The sequence below is a fragment of the Quercus suber genome, unplaced genomic scaffold (assembly GCF_002906115.3).
Source record: "Quercus suber isolate HL8 unplaced genomic scaffold, Cork oak 2.0 scaffold_132, whole genome shotgun sequence".
Lineage (NCBI taxonomy): Eukaryota > Viridiplantae > Streptophyta > Magnoliopsida > Fagales > Fagaceae > Quercus > Quercus suber.
In genome coordinates this window covers 14,285-36,906 of record NW_027069595.1, presented here as the reverse complement: position 1 = coordinate 36,906, position 22,622 = coordinate 14,285, and the positions used below count along the sequence as shown (strand labels likewise).

General features: G+C 35.3%; 1 protein-coding gene and 2 pseudogenes across 1 annotated transcript; all 3 read right to left on the bottom strand.

Moving 5' to 3' along the window:
• Positions 1 to 2,469: 2,469 nt before the first annotated feature.
• On the bottom strand, positions 2,470 to 7,305 carry LOC112025299 (phenylalanine ammonia-lyase). Its single transcript, XM_024057949.2, is given in 12 exon segments — positions 2,470 to 2,904; positions 2,907 to 3,058; positions 3,060 to 3,207; positions 3,210 to 3,271; positions 3,273 to 3,438; positions 3,441 to 3,576; positions 3,578 to 3,777; positions 3,780 to 3,956; positions 3,959 to 4,105; positions 4,108 to 4,131; positions 4,134 to 4,237; positions 6,777 to 7,305. Coding segments are annotated over 12 exon segments (2,112 nt in total). The 5' UTR covers positions 7,160 to 7,305; the 3' UTR covers positions 2,470 to 2,491.
• Positions 7,306 to 7,948: 643 nt separating this feature from the next.
• On the bottom strand, positions 7,949 to 8,846 carry LOC136068760 (phenylalanine ammonia-lyase 1-like; annotated as a pseudogene).
• Positions 8,847 to 16,511: 7,665 nt separating this feature from the next.
• LOC136068754 (sugar transporter ERD6-like 5) lies at positions 16,512 to 21,970 on the bottom strand (annotated as a pseudogene).
• Positions 21,971 to 22,622: the final 652 nt, after the last annotated feature.

The window sequence follows — 22,622 nt, the reverse complement described above, 5'->3', positions numbered from 1 at the left end:
TTTCCTGCCAGTCTGATTCTCAACCTGTGCTTTCCACTTTTTAAATATGCCAAACACATCAGACTTATGCTTCATAAAATAAATCCATACCTTTCTAGAGTAGTCATCAATGAAACTGACAAAATACTGAGCACCGCTATGAGAAGAAACTGATACTGGACCCCAAACATCTGAATGAATGTAGTCAAGAACACCCTTACTTGTATGAGAGCCTGTCTTGAAACTGACTCTATGCTGCTTCCCATACACACAATACTTGCAGAAGTCTAGCTTGCATGTCTTCACCCCTTTCAATAAATTTCTCTTGTGCAGCTCTAACATACCACGTTCACCAATATGGCCAAGTCGCATATGCCATAATTTTGTGTCGTCAGTGCTGGACTCTATCGGAGTGGTGACTGCAACTCTTCCTACAACTGTGTTCCCAATCAATCTGTAAAGCGTGCTTACTTTCTGTCCTTTCATCACCATCAAAGCACCTTTGGTAATCTTCATGATTCCACCCTTTGATGAGTATGAATAGCCCAAATCATCCAATACTCCTAAAGAAATCAAATTCTTTCTAAGATCTGGAACATGTCTGACATTACTAAGAACTCTCACAACTCCATCAAACATCTTGATCTTCACGGTACCAATCCAATAACCGGGCATGTAGCATCATTACCCATTTGGACCATACCACCGTTGTAAGGCTTATACATGTCAAACCAATCTTTCTTTGGAGTCATATGATAAGAGCATGCTGAATCTAAAACCCAAGATTCCAATAGAACGTTGTTACTTGATGAAACTGAAAGTAAATCTGCACCAACTTCACTGTCATCTGATGTTTCTTCAGCAACACTAGCTGATTCTAGGGGCTTCTTTCCATTCTTCTTCTCCTCTAAATGCTCTTTCAACTCTTTACATTGATTCTTGTAGTGTCCTTTCTTGTGACAATAAAAGCACTCTACATCTTTCTTTGCACGTGATTTAGACTGTGATCTGTTCCTGTTGGAGTTCCGTCCTCTTGACCTGCTTCTACCCTATTGCTTGACTCAGACTTTACAATAAGTCCATCAGCTGAGAACCATCACCATCTTGCTTCATCTTTATGTGTGACAAGAGAGCACTAGTCACCTCCTCGAGTACTATAGTCTCTTTCCCGTACATCAACGTAGTCACTAGATGATCAAAAGAGTAGGAAGCGACGCTAACAAGAGTAATGCTTTATCTTCATCCTCATAATGTCACCCAAAACTTGACAGTTGGGTGTTCAACATATTAAATGTGTTGAGATGCTCCAACAGATCTGAACCTCCTTCATATGCAAACTATACAGTTGCTTCTTCACGTACAACTTGTTCGTCAGTTCTTTCTCATATAAAGACCTTCTAGTTTTTCCCAAACCTCCTTTGCGGTCTTTGCTTCTAGGATGTTGTGAATGACCTCATCACCTAGGTTGAGACGAATAGCGCTAGCTGCTTTCTCATCCATCTCTACCCATTCTACATCCTTCATCGTTTCCGGTTTCTTCTCCTTCCCAAGCAAGGCCTTGTGAACTCCTTGTTGAATTAGGAGATCCTTCATCCGCCTTTGCCAAAGAGAAATTTTTCCTTGCCACAAAACTTCTCTACATCATACTTTGTGCTTGACATCTTTACTGTGTTCAAAGGATTGAATCCTAACCTTAGCTCTGATACCACTTGTTGTGCAGATAGCACCCCAGGACTCCAATCAATAACAGTAAATAAGCGGAAATTAAATAACAAGCACACACAAAGAACACAAGAATTTACGTGGTTCGGCAAACTGCCTACCTCCACGGAGACGACGGAGAAATTTCACTATAAAAATAGGGAGATACAATAGTGCACAATAACACTCTCAAGAAACCCAAATCCCAATTACACCTAGCACTCTCTCACAGAAACAATAAGAATAGAAGCTGGCTGCCTCTCTTTTCTCTATTTTTCTCTCATGCGGCTGCTCACTAGGTTAATTGGAATTCTCTAATTCCACGGCTGCTTCTTCATCTCATAACCTAAAATATATATATTATAATATATGTCATAAGTAGGCTACATTGGTCTCCTAATATACAAGAATTCGTTGATTGGGCTTGGCATACAAGCCAACGGGGCCCACGTCAACATTCAACAAAACTTCAAGTAAGTCAGCAAAATTTCATTTTGGTTGAGTCAAATATTGCAGCTAAACCTTAGTGACCTCCAGTGCTATTTAAAAAGAAGTAAAAAATGAGAAAGAAAATGTTTTATTACTACTGCTATATTGATAAGCGGGTCATTCCTAAACGACTCCAAAAAGTAGTAAGCTGTGATACTGATCAAAGTGTAAATGGATTCTTTCAGCATTTGATGCAGTCCACATGACTACTTTTCAATTCACTATCTTTTTTTAGCTAACAAAGGCTTTTTGCCTTTTTCAAATATTATATCTTAGGAGGAGATACAGCAGCATGGGATTAGAGAAACAATATTCATACATATCAAAATAGTTTAGTTGATGGAAGAGGAGCACCATTCCATTCCTTGAGGCAATCCAACATTGGATCAATTAGCTTTCCCTGAGACATTGCTGCGAACACCTTGTCAAAATCCTCACCGGAAGACCTGGTCTTTTCCCCAGTCAGCAATCCAGTCCCTAACTCTTCCCTCACAAACCTGTACAACGGATATGATCTGCATTCCTTAATCCTGTTTGCAATTGCTGGATTTCCACTCTCAAACGCAACTCTTGCACTCTCTACCTCTTTTGGCAATACAGACTGCACTTCTTCCTCGAAAGCTACAATCTTTTGGAAGATAGATGTGCTTTCATTCTTCTCACTATTGCCATTTCTCAATGCGTGTTCAACTAGTACTTGCCTCAGTTTTTGCATCAATGGATAGGTAGCATTGCAGGGTCATCAATATAGGCAAATACGTATTCCCGATCGACCACGTTGAGCAAATCCTTCTCACAGGATCTGGATGGGTGAAGCTCTCCATCAACACCAGTTGCTAGAACTCTCTTAGCCACTTTGCTTACAGTATTCTTGACAGCGGTCTCCAATTTTCCTCAAATGCCTCAAATCAATAGCTTGGCATAGTGCTATCAAAAATGTGGAAGACATGAGCTTCAAAATATCAACAGCTTCTTCTGTTTTCCTTGAAGAGATCAATCCCAATGAGTTCACATCTTGATTGTGCTGCTCAGCACTTTGACATGGCTAGTAACTGGATTTGCCAGATATTGAAGTTCAGAACAATAGGCCGCCATGGCAATTCAGCCCCTTGAAACTATAATCCAAACTTGGATCCCTACTAGCATAAAGATTTGATGGCAACCCATTGTTGTAATAATCATTGACAAGCTCAGAAAATTGTGCAAACATGAGCTTTCCTATGGCTGCAATAGCCAAACGTGTGTTGTCCATTGACACACCAATTGGGTCCCTTGGAAGTTACCACCATGCAAGGCCTTGTTCCTAGAAACATCAATCAAAGGGTTATCATTTACCGAGTTAATCTCCCTTTCAATCGATTTGGTTGAGTATCTGATAACTTCAATCTGTGGCCAAGCCATTGAGGAGAGTTCTGAGAGCATAGCGATCTTTTTTCGGCTTCCGCAGGGGATCTATTTCATGCAACCTCTCAGCTTCTTTCACATAAGCACTTCCATCTAAAATGTGCTCCATAAGAGCTGCAGCTTCAATTTGGCCAGGATGATGCTTCAATTTGTGTGTCAAATGGTCGGTAAATTCAGGCTTTCCCTGCATTACTTCCGCAAAATTGCTGATAAAATTTCTGACAGAAGAGTTAGAAGGTTGGCCTCGAAAAGAACCATAGAAGCCAAGCCAGAACCAACAGCTGTGCCATTCACAAGAGCAAGGCCTTCTTTTGGCTGTAACTCAAAGAACCCGGAATTGATACCAGCTAGTTGGAAGGCTTGAGCAGCATCAAGGGATTCACAGATGGTCCAACGGCTTTAGAATTGGGGCGGCCAGTTAGCAGTCCAGCAATGTAGGATAGAGGGACAAGATCACCAGAAGCAGTGATTGTACCGCGAAGAGGCAAGACAGGAGTGATGTTATGGTTGAGGAACTTCGTGATGGCCTCATGACTTCAAATCTAATGCCAGAGTATCTTGGAGAAGGGTGTTGATCCTCACTAGCATTGCAGCTCTTGTTGCTGAGTGAGACAATGTGTGGCATGTCTCTGTTCCATTGCCAAATATTCCAGCGTTCAAAAATCTGCAGCAACAACATTCATCATTTTAGATTAGCCATGATAAAATGATCGTTTCATAAATTTTGAAAAAAATACTTGCTATGGTATTAAAATAGATGGGTGATTTTTAAAATTAAATGACATGGATTTTAATGAAACAAATAACAGAACATTTTTCTTCAAATGTCTCTAGCGCCTATAAAATATTCAGGTTGCAAGAAGGTGAGTTTAAATTATAAATTTAAAAAATTATGAGTTCAAATTTTAGGGGTAATTAGAATTAATAAAGGTGTGGAAGGAAATCCTTCTAAAATTTGAGGAAATTCTCTCCTTTCAGTAAAAAAAATTGGAGGAAAATTTAGATGAATAATATTTTTCTTTTTGAAAACACTTAAATTTATTTTGAGAGAATGGGCATAAAGGAAAAAATTAACCATGATGTGATGATTGCCCTCCATAAAAATATGATTAAATTAATTATTAATTTCTTCACCATAATGATAGGGTTTGAATAGTTTGATATCACTCCAACAACTGTGCTATGATTAATCAATTAAAACTATCATAACACAATTAAAAGTCTAACCAAATCCTCAACAGCTTTTGTGCCAAACAAGAGCTCAACAATTTATCCCAAAAACAAACATGGGTTTCTGATTAGGTTAGGTGATCCAGAATATCAACATTCCTGACTCAAAATTGTAGCCAGAATAAAAATTTAAAGAAATTAAATGAAAAATATAAGAATCAAAATTATTTGTTATGACATGGTCTATTTTTGATCACGTGTCATGATCTTAACAGATCCTACAAACCTGAGCGAAAATCCTATCTTCTTTTACCATTTTAGGACAGTCTAATCAACTTGGTCTCATGACTTTTAAATAATAATAAAAACTTGGTCCCTTGAAATTTCCCAAATTAATTGTTCAACACTTTGTATACTTGTGTTCCTTTTGGAAAAATGGTAGGCAAACCCAGCTGGTTGAATTCTAAGAGCATTCGCAGCAGTGGAGCTAAAAAGCTATAATACTATTTTAGCTCAACTAATATTCCAAAAAAGCCTTGCAACAGTGGAGACAAAGTTATAATTTTTGTTGATTTGCTACATGTGCACTGTAGCAGAAATCTAAAAAAAAATATATTTTTTTTCAACCTCCGATTAAAATAATGCTAACTTTTTTTTTTCTTTTCATTTCTTTTATTCTATCTCACCGTCCTCTCTCTCATCATCACTCTCAAGCTCTCATCAATTCATCTGTCAAGCACTCGTCTCTCTCATCAAGCACTCTCTCTCTCACCTCTCTGTTATTGCCGCCGGCCAACCTAACAGTTCCAAGCCGCCGATTGCCTCACTGTCACTCTCCTCTCTCACAGTCACTCTCTCAAACTCCCTCATTCACCGCCGCGACCCAAGCCCTTGCCCAGCGCCGATTGCCTCAGACCCACGCCGCATCGCCTTCGGCCTCGTGGATCGAAGTGGCTTCCCTCACCTCCACTCCGTCGCTGGGTCGTAGTTGTGCTCCAGTGTGCGTTGGTATCGGGGTTGTGATTTGTGGCTGTGGGTTTGTTTGTGGTGTGCTGTGGTTTTTTTTTTTTTTTTTCCCTTCTTTCGGCTGTGGACTGGTGGTGGTGGTGGTGGTTGTGGTTGTGGCTGATGGTAGAATGAGTTTGTTTTGTGGTGCTGTGGTTTTTTTTTTTTTTTTTTTTTTTCCTGCTGTGGACTGGTGTTGGTGGTGGTGGTGGTGGTGGTGGTGGTGGGTGTGCTGTGGCTGTGGTTGATGGTAGAGTGGTTGTGGTTGGTGCTGTGGTTGTGTTTTTTTGTAGTAGGATATATTATTTTATTGTAGTGGTTATATTATTTTATTGTGATGTATATATTATTTTATTGTGTTGAAAGCTAAAATAGATTCATTACTGCAATATGTGTGTAGGTAAAATAGATAAAGTGATTTTTTGTGTAACTAAATAGCTAAATTTTGCCTTTACTGCTGCAAATGCTCTATCAAGTACAGGTCACTCAAGCGGCTGAGTGAGTCAACCCGTTCCACCCAACCGTACCCAAAGTTGACCATTAATGTTTGTTAAATTCCTTACTTTTAAGCATTAAAAAGAAGTATTTCATTTTCAATTAGTCTTAAAAGCTCTTTTATTTTCAATTCTTATACAACTATATTTTCCATTTTTAACATCAATTTACAATTTCAGTTACTCTTAAATATTTTTGAAAAAAAAAGCATTTTTAAGTTAAAAAAAATAATTAATATTTAATTAGTTTTTTTATATCATTTGTTTGTATATTATATATATTTATATACAATACATTTTTATATATATTATTTAATTTTTATAATTAATTAATTCAATTAATAAAGCATCCTATATAAGAAGAAATTCTATAATATACATAATATATATATATATATATTGAAATTACTTTTCCAGACACCTCCGCTCTCCCGAGTCAACTCACAAATACAGCACCGAGTCAACTCAGCCACCAAGTTTCAAGCTAACGTAAAACTAAAGAAAAAGGTGTACATAAGTTAGGACATAGCTCACCTAATCAACTCGGTCTGAAGAGCTCCACCTTGCTTGGTTCGCCTATGTGAAGTAGCACCAAACCCAGTAGTGACGCCATAGCTATCCTTACCAGATTCCATGCTCTCCAGAACCCAGTCACTGCTAGCCTTCACGCCAGCCCTTTTTGACTCGGAAAGCTCCACCTCGACTCGTGACTCACTCATGGCTATCGCAGCCACCTGTGATATCGTCAAGGTCTCACCTCCGAGCTTCACCAATGGCTTCCTGAACTCGGCCACCATGCGCTTCACCTCGTCTAAATGAGATCCTTTGAGTGACTCAGCAGCAACACCCCAACTCAGCGAGTCATGACTAATGCAAAGACTCGCCTCATCACTGCTTTTGTTAACATTGGTTCCCATGACTAATGACCCAATTGAAAGAGAGAAATAATGGCAAGAAAAAACTGAGTTTTGGGGTTTGAAAAGTATAGGAAATCTTGCTCACTAGCTTAGGCAGGTTTGTAAGGATTTCCTGGTTTGTGAATAAGGGTTGTGAGGCTTAAATAGATGGCAACATGGCATTAGCATGAAGTTTTTGAATTGTTTAGGGCTGTTTGGTAACCAATTAACCAAATGGTTAGGTACTAAAAACTAAAAAGTACTAAGAGCATTCACATCAGCTCGTCTAAAAGATTTTCTCTATTTTACACAAAAAATCTACTTTTTTTATTTTACATCATCATTTTTACAAAACACTCATATCAGTTTGTTTATCCTACCCCATTCTTTTATTTAAATAATATTTTTCTCACATTTTTTTATTATTATTCACAACTACCGTGGCCCCACCAACTTTGACACACACTATATTTGGGATTCGGATCCTCTCCATATCTATCCTACCCCCTTCTTTTATTTAAATAATATTTTTCTCACATTTTTTTATTATTATTCACAACTACCGTGGCCTCACCAACTTTGACACACACTATATCTGGGATCCGGATCCTCTCAATTTCCTTTGAAATGGAGAGGCTCCAGTTAATGGTGGGGATCTCTTTTAAAATAATCCACGCTAAAAAACGTGCCACCTCATTTAAAATATTAACACACACACTTAACTGGGGTTAGACACTTAAACCAGAGGCTTGTTTAACTCAACTGGACAAAAAAACTTTACACCACACCATTGAACTTTACACCACACCCACACAGCAAACCAAAACTGAAAACACACCTTCATCACAATGAACAAGTGACAAACCCAGAAAATTCACAATACTCAAACCCAAAAAAAAATTCACAAAACCGAAACCCAAACCCACCATGGCTCTGATTAGATTTTACTCACGTCCCACATCCATACCCACAGCCACACCACAACCACGTCCACCACTAGATCCCACTGAAGGTCCCCTGAAAATGCTACGAAAAAGCACATAAAAATCACTCTTTCAAAACCCAACAAAAATCCCCAAAAACCAGAAAAAATCCCAACCAAACACAACATAGAAAATCAATACAAAACCACCAAAGACCCCACTGTAAACATCAGAATAGAAACCAAAAAAAAAAAAAAATACAACAAAATCAACTCGGTCTGAAGAGCTCCACCTTGCTTGGTTCGCCTATGTGAAGTAGCACCAAACCCAGTAGTGACGCCATAGCTATCCTTACCAGATTCCATGCTCTCCAGAACCCAGTCACTGCTAGCCTTCACGCCAGCCCTTTTTGACTCGGAAAGCTCCACCTCGACTCGTGACTCACTCATGGCTATCGCAGCCACCTGTGATATCGTCAAGGTCTCACCTCCGAGCTTCACCAATGGCTTCCTGAACTCGGCCACCATGCGCTTCACCTCGTCTAAATGAGATCCTTTGAGTGACTCAGCAGCCACACCCCAACTCAGCGAGTCATGACTAATGCAAAGACTCGCCTCATCACTGCTTTTGTTAGCATTGGTTCCCATGACTAATGACCCAATTGAAAGAGAGAAATAATGGCAAGAAAAAACTGAGTTTTGGGGTTTGAAAGTATAGGAAATCTTGCTCACTAGCTTAGGCAGGTTTGTAAGGATTTCCTGGTTTGTGAAGAAGGGTTGTGAGGCTTAAATAGATGGCAACATGGCATTGGCATGAAGTTTTTGAATTGTTTAGGGCTGTTTGGTAACCAATTAACCAAATGGTTAAGTACTAAAAACTAAAAAGTACTAAGAGCATTCACTTTAGCTCGTCTAAAAGATTTCGTCTATTTTACACAAAAAATCTACTTTTTCTATTTTACATCATCATTTTTACAAAACACTCATATCAGTTTGTTTATCCTACCCCCTTCTTTTATTTAAATAATATTTTTCTCACATTTTTTTATTATTATTCACAACTACCGTGGCCCCACCAACTTTGACACACACTATATTTGGGATTCGGATCCTCTCCATATCTATCCTATCCCCTTCTTTTATTTAAATAATATTTTTCTCACATTTTTTTATCATTATTCACAACTACCGTGACCCCACCAACTTTGACACACAATATATCTGGGATCTGGATCCTCTCAATTTCCTTTGAAATGGAGAGGCTCTAGTTAACGGTGGGGATCTCTTTTAAAATAATCCACGCTAAAAAACGTACCACCTCATTTAAAATATTAACACACACACTTAACTGGGGTTAGACACTTAAACCAGAGGCTTGTTTAACTCAGCCGGACAAAAAAACTTTACACCACACCATTGAACTTTACAGCACACCCACATAGCAAACCAAAACTGAAAACACACCTTCATCACAATGAACAAGTGACAAACCCAGAAAATTCACAATACTCAAGCCCAAAAAAAATTTCACAAAACCGAAACCCAAACCCACCATGGCTCTGATTAGATTTTGCTCACATCCCACATCCATACCCACAGCCACACCACAACCACGTCCACCACTAGATCCCACTGAAGGTCCCCTGAAAATGCTACGAAAAAGCACATAAAAATCACTCTTTCAAAACCCAACAAAAATCCCCAAAAACCAGAAAAAATCCCAACCAAACACAACATAGAAAATCAATACAAAACCACCAAAGACCCCACTGTAAACATCAGAATAGAAACCAAAAAAAAAAAAAATACAACAACAACAACACCACGAGATTGGGGTCCTCATCCCCTGAAGAACACTGCCCAAATTTGAAATCTAAATCCCATGCCGAGATCCATGCCGCCGCTGCAAAGACAATTGAGAGATCTTGATCGAAGCACCATCACCACCACTGCATGGGTTCTGATAAGAGGGAGTGGGGTGAGAGTCCGTTGATGGCATCAAACTTGGTGGGAATCAAGAAGACGCTTGCATGGTGGTGTTGCTGACACCGATGACTGAGCTTATGGGTTTTGCCGGTGACCAGATCAAAGCACCATCACCATCGCGTGGGTTCCGATTTGAGAGATCCCCAAACTTAAATTATTTTCAGTCTGAAACATTTTCCGTTTGAGTGCCTCTGGTTTAAGTGTTGAACCTGAGTTAAAGTGTGTTTTAACCTTTTAAATGACGAGACACGTTTTTGAGCAAAAAAAAAAAAAAATACAACAACAACAACAACACCACGAGATTGGGGTCATCATCCCCTGAAGAACATTGCCCAAATTTGAAATCTAAATCCCATGCCGAGATCCATGCCGCCGCTGTAAAGACAATTGAGAGATCTTGATCGAAGCACCATCACCACCACTGCATGGGTTTTGATAAGAGGGAGTGGGGTGAGAGTCCGTTGATGGCATCAAACTTGGTGGGAATCAAGAAGACGCTTGCATGGTGGTGTTGCTGACACCGATGACTGAGCTTATGGGTTTTGCCGGTGACCAGATCAAAGCACCATCACCATCGCGTGGGTTCCGATTTGAGAGATCCCCAAACTTAAATTATTTTCAGTCTGAAACATTTTCCGTTTGAGTGCCTCTGGTTTAAGTGTTGAACCTGAGTTAAAGTGTGTTTTAACCTTTTAAATGACGAGACACGTTTTTGAGCGTGGATTATTTTAAAAGAAATCCCCACCGTTAACTGGAGCCTCTCCATTTCAAAGGGAAATGGAGAGGATCCGGATCCCTATATCTGATCTCTATCACTTTCTTTTTCTTTTTCACTTTCTTCTTTTTGTCTTTTCCTTCTCCTTTTTTCTTCTTCTCCGTTTTTTCTTCAACGTCTTCGTCTTTCTTCTTCTCCATTTTTTCTTCTTCTTTCTTTTTCTTTTCCATCTCCTTCTTTCTTCTTCTACATTTTCTTCTTGTTCTTTTGCAATTTCGGTCTAATTTGTTGCTCTTTCTCTATACCCATCTCTCTGCCTCTATACCCATTTATGAATCAACTCTCCCTCTCGATCTAAATCCACACAATCTCGATCACAAGCATCTCGGTTACAAGCACAAGCACTGATCTCCCTAGCTCCGATCAGGCAAGACCCATACCCATGAGCTCCGATCAAGCAAGACCCACGATCGTTCTAGTTAAGCACCGATCGTTCCGATAAGCACCGATCTGTCTCTTTGTTGTTTGTTCGTTTGGGTTTGTGTATCTCTGTGTTGTTGTTGTTGTTGTTTTTTTTTTTTTTTTTTTAGCAAGTGTATTTTGTGTTGATTTGTCTATGTGATGTGTTTGTGTCTGGATGTGATTGTGTGCATCTGAGGAAAAAGAAGAAGATGAGAAGTTAGTTTACTGAGTTTGTTGAGTTCGGAGAAGAGAGAGAAAAAAAAGGAGTGAAGGAAATTAGTAAAATAATCTTTACACGAGCTAATCGTGTATATTTACACGGTTATTGTAGCTCGTGTACAGATATACACATTTTTACACAATTTTAGAAGGACTGACGTAGAGCATTTTTGAGCCAAAATGTGTAAAAACTGTGTTTTACATGCTTTTAGAAGAATTGATGTGGATGCCTTTACATCCTTTCCAATTATTATTATTATTATTTAAAAAAAAAAACTTTAATTTATCATTTATGGCCATGAAAAATAGGCTTTATTAATTTTCTCGAAACTTTCATTTATGGTTTTTTTTTTTTTTAATACAATTATGGTGCTATTTATGATGCAAAACTTGCACATTTAATTCCTATAAAATAAAAGAGAAATGCTAACGAATGCCCTTAGAGCACTTATTAACAATCCATTTAGGAAAGTTTTGACATTACTTTTATGGAAAATGAAAAAAAACTGTCAGGACATTAATTACTTTTTTTTTTTTTTTTTAAATTTTTCCATAAAAACTTTCCTTAATTGGATAATTAACCAGTGCCTTAAGGACACTCGTTAGCATGACCCATGTTTAAAAAGATTCTGTGAACACCATAATGTGGTCCTTCCATCCCTAGAGGGTGTAATTCAAACCTTAGCGATGGATATTATTCAATAAGTTTAGAGTTACAATACTTTTCTCAAATATTTCAAAATTGTCAAGTGTCTACTAATGGCATATGGTAAATTGATCCGCTAGTGTGTGGCTTAGATGAAAATCAATAATGGTCACAGAGTTGCACACCCCCCCCCCCAAATGCCAGACCCAAAAATAACAAACGAACAAGAATTGCATGAATAGTTTCCAGTACGTACCATGTGGAATGTTAAGCATAATGCATAAATATGACTGCATACATCAACTATATATCTTGATTGATTATAGCATCAGCCTTCTTTTTGTCCCTACTCCCTCTTTGGTGTTAATATGAACTAAGATACTCTAGATTTTTTAAGGTAATTTTGTCATGGAATTGTTAATCTATTCAATTTGAAATGTTCTTTTTAAAAAATAGATTAAAATCATGTCATCAATAATTTAACCATATATTAAAATTATAATAATAATTTTTTTTTTCACAAAATCTAATACCTTCTTAGTGCCAATTTAAATTAAACCGTTTTACCAATTGGACCCATGGTTTTAAAAATTGGACCTGAGGCAAAACCAGATTTGCCTCCAATTCCCAATTTTTACTTAGTTTTAGGCAATTTTTCCAAATCGGACTGGCCTCTGGTTCTTGGTTCAACTGGTCAGACCAGCTGGTCTGATCTAGTTTTTACAACATTGATTGGACCAATGATATTGTTATCGTGTTTTTGATCCCCTCTAGCCACTTCGTGAAAGTACTTTTTGAAGTTTGAAGATTGTTGAAGTGACAATACATTTTACAATTGTTGAAGTGATATGTTATGATTAGTTTACAATAAAATGAATGCTAAAGATAGTTATATACGAAAGTGATATAACACTAATCACAATTGGACGCCTCAACAAATTGTGAAATTTGTTATAATATAAAACTTACTTAAAAGAAAATCTTCACTAGCTTAACGTAGCACATTCCTTAATAAATGAGCCACTATTAGTCTATTAGGTATTCATTTCAAAGGAATCAATTTCATATTTTAAATTAAATATCATAAATTTAAAGATATTTTCAATGTCATGTTATTTAAAATTTTAAACGAGATATATACACTATCGAATTTATAATATGAAATCTTAAACATTAAACACATTCTCCATTTTCAATGAAAATAAAGAGATCCTATTCTAACAACCAGACCATGAATAACAAACCGAAGTTGTTAATTTACATAATAAACTTTATCCTTTTGGTGAACCTGTGATGATCAAAGCATATATGTCATAATGTTGACTGACCAAAATTTTCCCATGATTTGCGATAGTTTATGACTATTTCCCCATCTTCTTTTCATGGTTGGTGAAGCTGAAGCAGATACATACTTTTCAAATTCCCATGTAAGTTGTTACCCCATTTCCTTATTACTACTTTTTCTATATCATCAAAATTTCCACACAAACTATGTCATTGTTAAAGAGAGCTTAAAGCTTCTTGTATTCAATTAATTGCTTTTCTTGAAAGCAATGGGGCCATCATTGTCAACTTCTCGTGAATTTTATATCGCAGCCAATATTGTAAATGTACTATTATCATTTTGAGACGCAAAGGGAAACAAAGAAAAGAAAAAGAAAATTTCAAAATATATTATTAATTCATGATCAAGTCAGCCACATTTTCCCACCAATTTCTTTCCATAGGATCAACGGTTCAATTTCAACATGATCATGGTATGTGGGACCTTTTTGGTATGTAAGTAAGCTAGCATAACATAAAGATCTATTGGTTGGTAACAAAAGGTGTTTTGGTTGGTGGGAGATACGGTGGAGAATCAATTCTGGTCCACCTCAACCGTGGACCCCTTCATGAATCATGGTCCCCTCTTTCTTCTTTGTGTCTTAAATACCTAAGGAACAAGTCAAGCATTTACATTCCATTTTTTAACAAAATATCAATTTTTCTTACCCTATTTTAACTATAAACTTTTATAATACGCTCTATATTTCTTTTTCTTTTTTTATTTTGTAATCTATTATATGAAAATTACGTGTTTCATACAATTTTTTCCATGCTCCCCTCCCCTAACTATCCGATGAAGCAGACTGTATCAACCTGTGTCTACACCTACCCCATTTTAACCATCACAACAATCATTCATTCACATTTAGCTCAACATTGTACTTTCTGACTGTATCAACCATGATCACACCTACCCCACCAGAGCAATCTATAAACTTTTATAATACGCTATACATCTCAGTCTTATGTCCACACCCATCCCATTTTGGAATAAGGTTCCATCAGTTTAGGTCATTATTTCCAAGAGTACATAGAATTTGATTTTGTAATTCTTTTTTCAATTTTTAGTGATTTTAGTTTGTTCTTAACACAAATTAGAGTTTTTTTTCTTTTTCTTTGGGGGCATTTCCCAAGGGTCTTCTAGTTTCTTTTGGAATTCCTTAACAATAGCGACTTAGGGTGAGTTTGGTTCAGCTTTTTGAAGTTAGACTTTTTGAAAAAGTTGAGTTTTTAAAAAGTGCATAATGAAAAAGTAGTTTTCAAAAAGTTGAGTGTTTGGTAAAAACTGTTAAAAAGTGCTTTTTGAAAAAGCTGAGTGTTTGGCTAGCATTTATAAAAGTGGAGTTTTGAGTTATAAATTACCAAAAAGGACAAGATATATATATATATAAAATAATTCTTTGTTTTAATTATCTCTCTTCATGTAAGGTATGGACACAACATTTTTACAAAAATTTCACAATAAAGTTTATATGACAAGTTGTTAATGGTAGATAAAAAAAATAATAATGTCATTAGTAGGTCCAAATGAGAATCAATAATAACTTACTGTGTAAAATTTATTATGAGAAGTGTTACATTCACAATATTTTTTCGCAATATTTTCACAACAAAATTTATGTGGAAAGTTGTTACTAGTTCTAAATTGAACCCATCACTGAAATTATTTTTTTACTAACTAATATTAATTAATAACAATTTATTACTTTAAATTTATTATGAAAATATTGTGAAAATATTACGGTAGCATTTCTCAATTAAAATTTTTTATTTTTTATATTATTTATCCTTTCTTCGTTTCACTTTCAGCCATAAGCTTCATTTCTTTTTCTTTCTTTTTTTTCTTGTTTTTTTACCTCCACACACGTGTCCATATCTTTACCCCCTTCTTTTATTTTCCTTTTCTCAATCATTCTCCCTCATTCAGAACATTCTAGGAGATCTATTCTCTCTTTCTTTCTCCAGCTCGCTCTCTCTCTCTCTCTCTCTCTCTCTTTTCTTTTTTTTTTTTTTTTTACTTGATTCCAAAACTCACTCTGCGATAATTTTTTTTTTTTTTTGCTTTTATTGTTATGATTTGATTAATTTTAAAATTGTATTTTTGAGTTTGTATTCTAATAATCTGATTATGCTTGAGTTTAGAGATGTTTGAGAGAGAGATTATTGTGTTTGTAGTGTTTGTTCTGTAGCAGAGCAGCACAGAGAGGACCTTTGTAGCAGCACGGTGGGCAATTTGGTAATTTAACACTGCCTCAACGGTAATATTGATGAAACGCGCATGGACTTTCTGATTATGGACCTCCTGAGCTCCATTTTGCAAACGCGCATTTCTTCACAGACTCAAAACGCAACTTTTAACAAAAAGTTGCGTTTTATACTTGCCAAACACATAGTGGGAGCTGGCTTTTATGAAAAGCCAACTTTTGGACTCAAAACGCCCAAACAAACGGGCACTTAGACCACTAACATTCTATTGCTACCCACTAGTATAAACTTACTGACACGACCACGTATAAGCTCCGAGACCACAGACTCTTTCTTTCTTGGATTCTCCAGCAAATACAAGCACACCTGCTTGTGTATCTTTAAGTTCTCATGGCAGCAACTGAATGATCATCAAGTTTTTGAACAAATCTCCTTCTTGATATCTTAAGCTTGTGTAAAGGAAAACTCCTCACAGATCTCACAAGAGATTTACACAAACCGCAATATGAGCAACAACCTTTAGAGAGCCTTTAGGTACAAAACCCTAAAAATCAAAAGAGGCACACACGACACTTTAATCTCTCTAAAAGCCCCCAAAAACATTTTAGGGTTTCCCTTATATATAGGAGTGTTTTATTTTAACCCCAAGACATTAAAGTAGAGTTTGGGCTAAACCAGAATTCTGCAGAAAAACATTCTGCCCGATATTCGATTGATTGAGTCTAAGCTTCGATCGATTGAGCCAATCCGAAAGTCATTAATACTTTTGCAGCCACTCGATTCCAACTTTACATAAAAGACACAACTTTGAGCAAACCTAAACAAGACTAAACAACTTGTTTTGATCATAGTTTGCCAATATCACACATTAGAGTTCTAAATACATAAATTCCTAAATTTTTAGAACCTAACAAATCCCATAACAGTTATAGAAAATAAATGCTAAATAATTCTTGGATGGGGTTAAGAACCTTGCTTCATGTGACAAACAGTCACCAATTAGTCTCTAACACTCAGTGCCACAATTTTATGGTGTCAACATTTTGAAAGTTAATTTGCTTATTCAAACAGATTGTTTTGAAAGTTAATTTGCTTATTCAAACACAGATTCTTACCATTGTACGGGGATAGGAGATACATCTTTTTGTTGAAAATGGATTCAATGATGCTTGAATTTCTTCTAGTGGTTGCCCCTTGGTCTCAAATACCAACTTTGCTATGAACAGAACAGTTAAGCCACATATGCTTTAGAACATGAGGAATGTTCTTGATAAATAGTAGACATAAATTTAAAACTAAAGTGATCATATTGCAGTTTGTACCTAATATAACAACTCTATGAAGAGACAAGACTGGTTTGGCACTACTTGCTAAGCTCCACTCCATTAGAAAGTTAGAAGCATATGATATAATCCAAGAATCTAACCAGTTAACCAATGTCACAAGGCTACCTGTTGAGCCCTTCATGTTTGTGGGACATATATGAGACAGAATTCACTCCATTCAGTCAACCATAGACCTTCATGGAAATTATTTAAAAATAAAAGATGAAGTTTCAAATCTGATAAGGTAAATCTACCTCTGACATTATAACCCAAGGAATTCCTCCCATGCCTAGTGAGAAAGATCCTATGTACACCTAATTGCAGAACCAAACAGATAAATTCAACTTAACCAATCTTTAAACACCAAGAATTTGGCTTAAACCAACAATTAACATCAACTGGGGTATGAGGTTGGAATTGTGACCCTCAAGCCAATTGCACCATTAATATAGATTGAGAACTGTAATAGATAACTAAAATCAAATCATAAAAATGCACAATTTTATGCAAGACCTTCTGCAAATACTCATGCTTCCAAAGTAGCAAGAAGTATTTCCAGATTGCTACTAACTGGTTAAATACAACCAAAGGTGATGGTAGTAAATGGCTTCAGTTTAATTATCTTTAAACTTAATAGGACTACCACACTCAGTATTCGAAGACCATGTTTAAAATGTCAAAAGTTGGAGAAAAAAGCAAAATTAAAACTTTTCATGGACTGTTTTTCCTTTGGTTATATTATAGAGAAAATTACATTTTACCATCCTAAACTATACACTAAATTACACTTTGCACCATAAACTATTCAAATGCATGCTTTGCACCCTAAACTATAATCATTAATACACTTTGCACTCTATCATTAGTTTTACGGTTAAATTAGACAGAAAATAATAGCACATAACTTGCACATAATTTTTGCTTAGGTGACACAATGTTTAAAGACTAAAACACCATTTTCACAAACAATTAAAAACAAAAGTTTTTTTTTTTTCTCTCTTCCTAGTGCGTACAGGCACACAACTCTCTCTTCCCCAAGGTTTTTTCCTCTTTTTGGACTGCACCCTTTGAATGGCTTCTTCCAAGCACCACCACACATTGACTGTTATTAGTCACTGCCACCATATCCTGTTGCAGCAGTTGAAGTTCTTACAACAAAGAACTTGCAGCAACAGTTGAAGTTCTTGCGCCTCCAGCCCAAGAATTTTCAGCAGTTCTCGCACCTCCAGCCCAAGAATTTAGAGGCCAATTGATGACACAACATTCAATACAACAATTCAAACAAAAAATACTACTCTGTACAAAATTCCACAAACAATCATCGTTTCTTCTATATAAATTTTTTATATTAAAAAAAGTCATAATTTAACAATTCAATAACGTTGCAAAACAAACCCATCTTTTGACAATAATACATCCATCAAAAAATCCCAACCATTATCATGTCCAAACTAGTATGGGCAAACATTTGAGGACTAAATTCGTACTTCAAGAATAGAATTCTTGAGATTCGTAGCTCTTACTTTGTCAAAACAAGTAATTTAAGATTCTGCTCAAGTTTCCCGTTTGAATTTCTACAATGGCATTTACAAGGCTTTTCTTACTTGGCATCTACTGTCCTGTTTTCTTCAACATCTTTTGCTGTTGTAGGTTTATTACTTATGTCAAATCAAATTTGTTTCAACGGAGTTGGGGTTTCAACTAAGTGAGACCTGATAAAAAACTTTTTCTTGCTTAAAAGACACAAAGATTGAGTTGGGGTTTCAATTTGGAATTTATGGTTTCTTTTGTGAAAAGCGAGAGAGTAAGAGAGTGATCAGTGATTTAAGAAGTTGCAATTTGGGGCTTTCATTGAGGTGGTGGAGCAGTGGTGTCACGGTGGAGCCAAAAATATTTTTAATTTGGGGATTTAGAGTTACAAACTAAGGGTTTTGATTTGGGGAAAGTGAGAAATCTGAACCTGTACACATGCGAGAGAGATGAAGGGGGTGTTTGGTAGAGGAGTTTGATTAATGTTATTTGTAGTTTATTGAAATACGTGTAGGTGAAAAAGTGTGTGGAAATGTGTGTAATGTTGTTTAAAATGTAAAAATGTGAAGAAAAAAAAAAAACTCTTGTTTTAATTGTTTGTGAAAAAGGGTGTTTTGGTCTTTAAAAGTGTATTGTCTTAGCATAAATCATGTACAAGTCATGTCCTATTAATTTCTGTTTAATTTAACCCTAAAATTAACATCAGGGTGCAAAGTATAATAAATGTCATAATTTAGGGTGCAAAGTGTAATATAGTATATAGTTTAGGGTAGTAAAGTGTAATTTTCTCTATATTATAAGAACAAAAAACTGTCCTTGTGATAATTCCAATACTAGTACACCAGCAAGTACTAAAATTGGCGTGGTCTCAATCCATGATTGAAGATCCTGTGCAATTGAAGCTTTATTCTTTTAAGAAATATCCAATAAACGGATGAAACTAGATTTCAAGAGAAATAGATTTTTCTCAAGAAAAGACTTGCAAGAAGAATGACAATCCCATAAGCAAGCAACCTAAGCATGTTCCTACTGCAGAAACCTGTGAAGATAGTGGGATTCAAACTTATTTTCATTCAACTCCATCACACAGTAGAGATGTCTCAGCCTTCTTACCAATAGAAGTGGTTGTTGTCCAGATTTATCTATCAAAATTACCCCAATGCCGTCAATGGAATCTGTAAAAAATCATCTTCATCACTTAAAAAGAATGAAGCAAAAGCAAATGTTGAATTACACAAAGAGAGCCAAGAACCTGAACAAGGACCATTGCTATGGTCCCAATATTACCTGAAAACCCTGTCATTGACAAAGTATTCCTCTATTCAACTTCCATTACTTGTTAACTATAGGTAGCATTAAATAAAAGGAAAAATAATAAAAAGAAAAAAGAAAATCCTTTTTTTTTACTAGTTGATATGAATATAGCACTTGCATAAAATGTAATTCCATTGACTTCTCCAAATTGTTGTAGTACCACCAGGCCAAGTCCAACCTAATGTACTTTTATGTTAGCAACAAAAAGATCAAATCTTTCTAAAGAATGAAACATGCAACCAAGATTATAATAGAACAGTTCACAATGAGTGAATGAGCATATTTCCATTGGAATAAGTCAAGAATACTAGCTTCAAAAAGCCGTTGAAGGGTTTTCGTGTACTCTTGTAAAATGATTCAAAAACATGTCAAGACTTGTTTTTAAGCAAGATTTTTGGGAAAAATTCAAGACTGTGTTGAAGGATGTAATTTTGCTAATTAAAATGAAAACAAAGAGTTATTTTCTCATTGATATCTAAAGTCCAAAAGTTACTCTAGTCTCAGCAACTTCTTGAGAGATATCAGTGTTTTGCCCCCTAAGCTGCTGTACAGCAACTTCACACTCTTTCTTTGAACCAATTTTTGCCTATTAAAAAAAAAATCATATAAGCATGTTAGTCAATTCTTGAATTTACTTTGCCACTTTATAGCATTTAGACCTGTTTGTCAAATCATATCTACTTGGCTATAAAGAATAATGGAAATGGCAATGGTTAGGAAAACTTAAACTTTTTTTTTTTTAAACAAATGCATTATCTTGAGAGCACCTTTATTTAGAATAGTCATGTGTAAATAGTGTGGTTAGTTATAAGTAGTGAAGTATCACATCAATCAATATCAATATCAATCAATATATATATGCGCGTGTGTGTGTGTGTGTGTGTGAGGGCATGAGGTTATGTCATATGACATTCTATTAGAGCAACTTTTGCATTTGACCTTCCACATCACCTTTTATTTTATTTTATACAAGATAGAATTTCTACTCTAGCTTAATCTAAGTGTATATATGTGTGAAGCTCCCTTCTAGAAACTTGAATCCTGGCCCTTGTCCTTTACACCCCAGAAGCATTTATGCTTGTGAAGTGACCACCGTACCAAGAGTGCGTGGTGATCACATCACCTCTTAAAAAATGGAATTTTAACATATTTTTTGAAATTGAAAGGATGTGGGTTATTTAATAGCTTCAACAAAAACCATTGAACTAGTTCACCTCTCTCTCTCTTAACCGCTCGATTCCCATTAATTTTTTTTAGAAACAATTTCCATTTAAATTTAATGCACACAATTGTGTTTCTTTATAAATCAATACCGATATCTATCTTTTCCCTAACCCAATAAAAAAAAAAATCTATATCTATCTATAACCTTTGTAACTGGCTAAATTGGTGTAAGGGTTACATGAAGAATAACACAAATCCCATTAGATACCTGTCTATCAATCAATCATTCAATCAATATATATATATATATACATACTAGTATTATGCCCGTTCGATGTACAACTTAATCAAGAATCATGTGTAAATTAAAGAAAATAAGAAAATAGTTTTTAATTTAATTAAAATTATATAATAAAGTAGATAATTAAAATAAAGTAAAGAGAAGTAATCTTTTATTTTAAGTTATATAATGAATGCACATGTGTAAGATTAATTTTCTTTTAAAATAAATCATATATAAGTCCAAAATTAAGTATGTAACTAATATAAAAAGAGATGGCTAAAAAAAATATAAAGGGAGTCTGCAAAATAATATATTAAGCTTTAAAGCTCAAGTGATCATTGTTGCATATTTAAATGTAAAAAAAAAGCTTGAATTTAATAATTAAAAACGATAAAAAAAATTTGAAAGCTTATTTAAGTGGTAACCTCAATTTAATAGTTAAGAATTAAGAAAAACCTAAATTATTAAACATTAAAAAATATAAATTACTAAACATTAAAAAATAAAAGTAGAGTGATTTACATGAGAATTGATTTTTTTTTCTTTGAAAGCGAGAGAGGAGGCACTGAATTTCACCCTACCAAATATATGTGTATTATGAAATTAAAAATAAAAAAAAAAATCCTATCAAATATATGTGTATAATGAGATAGAAAAAAAGAAAAAGAAAAAGAAATGATAGAGTTAAATAACCTTGGAAAGGAAAAGAGAACTTGTAGCTTTTAGTGTAGGCATCCTTAAAGTATTGTTTAGCCGCAAATATTTATATATTTTTTTCCAACTGATTTTACAATTAAGAGATAGTACAGTTTCAAGTTAAAATCTAATATATAATCTCATCAAATTATTCCCTATGATCTAATCTCAAGTTGTAAATATACTTGAAGATAGATATGAAAATTAAAAATTGTTGATAACCTTATTTTTAGATAAAGGTAAGCATAACTTATATAGATTTTTGCATAAGCAAACATAATGAAATAGCGCAAACGATTAAATTTTTTTTTTAAAAATAATGATTTAGTTTAAAAATTTTTATCTTTTAACATTTCCATATGTTAGTAGGATTATAGGAATTTTCATTGAGTAAATAAATAAAGATACAATTAAGAAAAGTAAAAAAAAAAAAAAAAATTGTTAAAAAGTACTTGCGAAGAAAAATTATATGAAANTCAACTAACTCCCCCTGGCCGCATTAATGGGGAGGTAACCCCTTGGCAGGATAACGTTGATCAGAGTGAACCACTTGAGTACCGATAAGGCCTCTGATGGGACGGATGGCCAGATAAGAAGGCAAATAGATGAACAACAGATGGAGGGAGGGGATAGGAAGATGAAAACTATAAAAGAAAAGTTAGTAAGGTAAAAAGGAGTGAGGAGAACGATA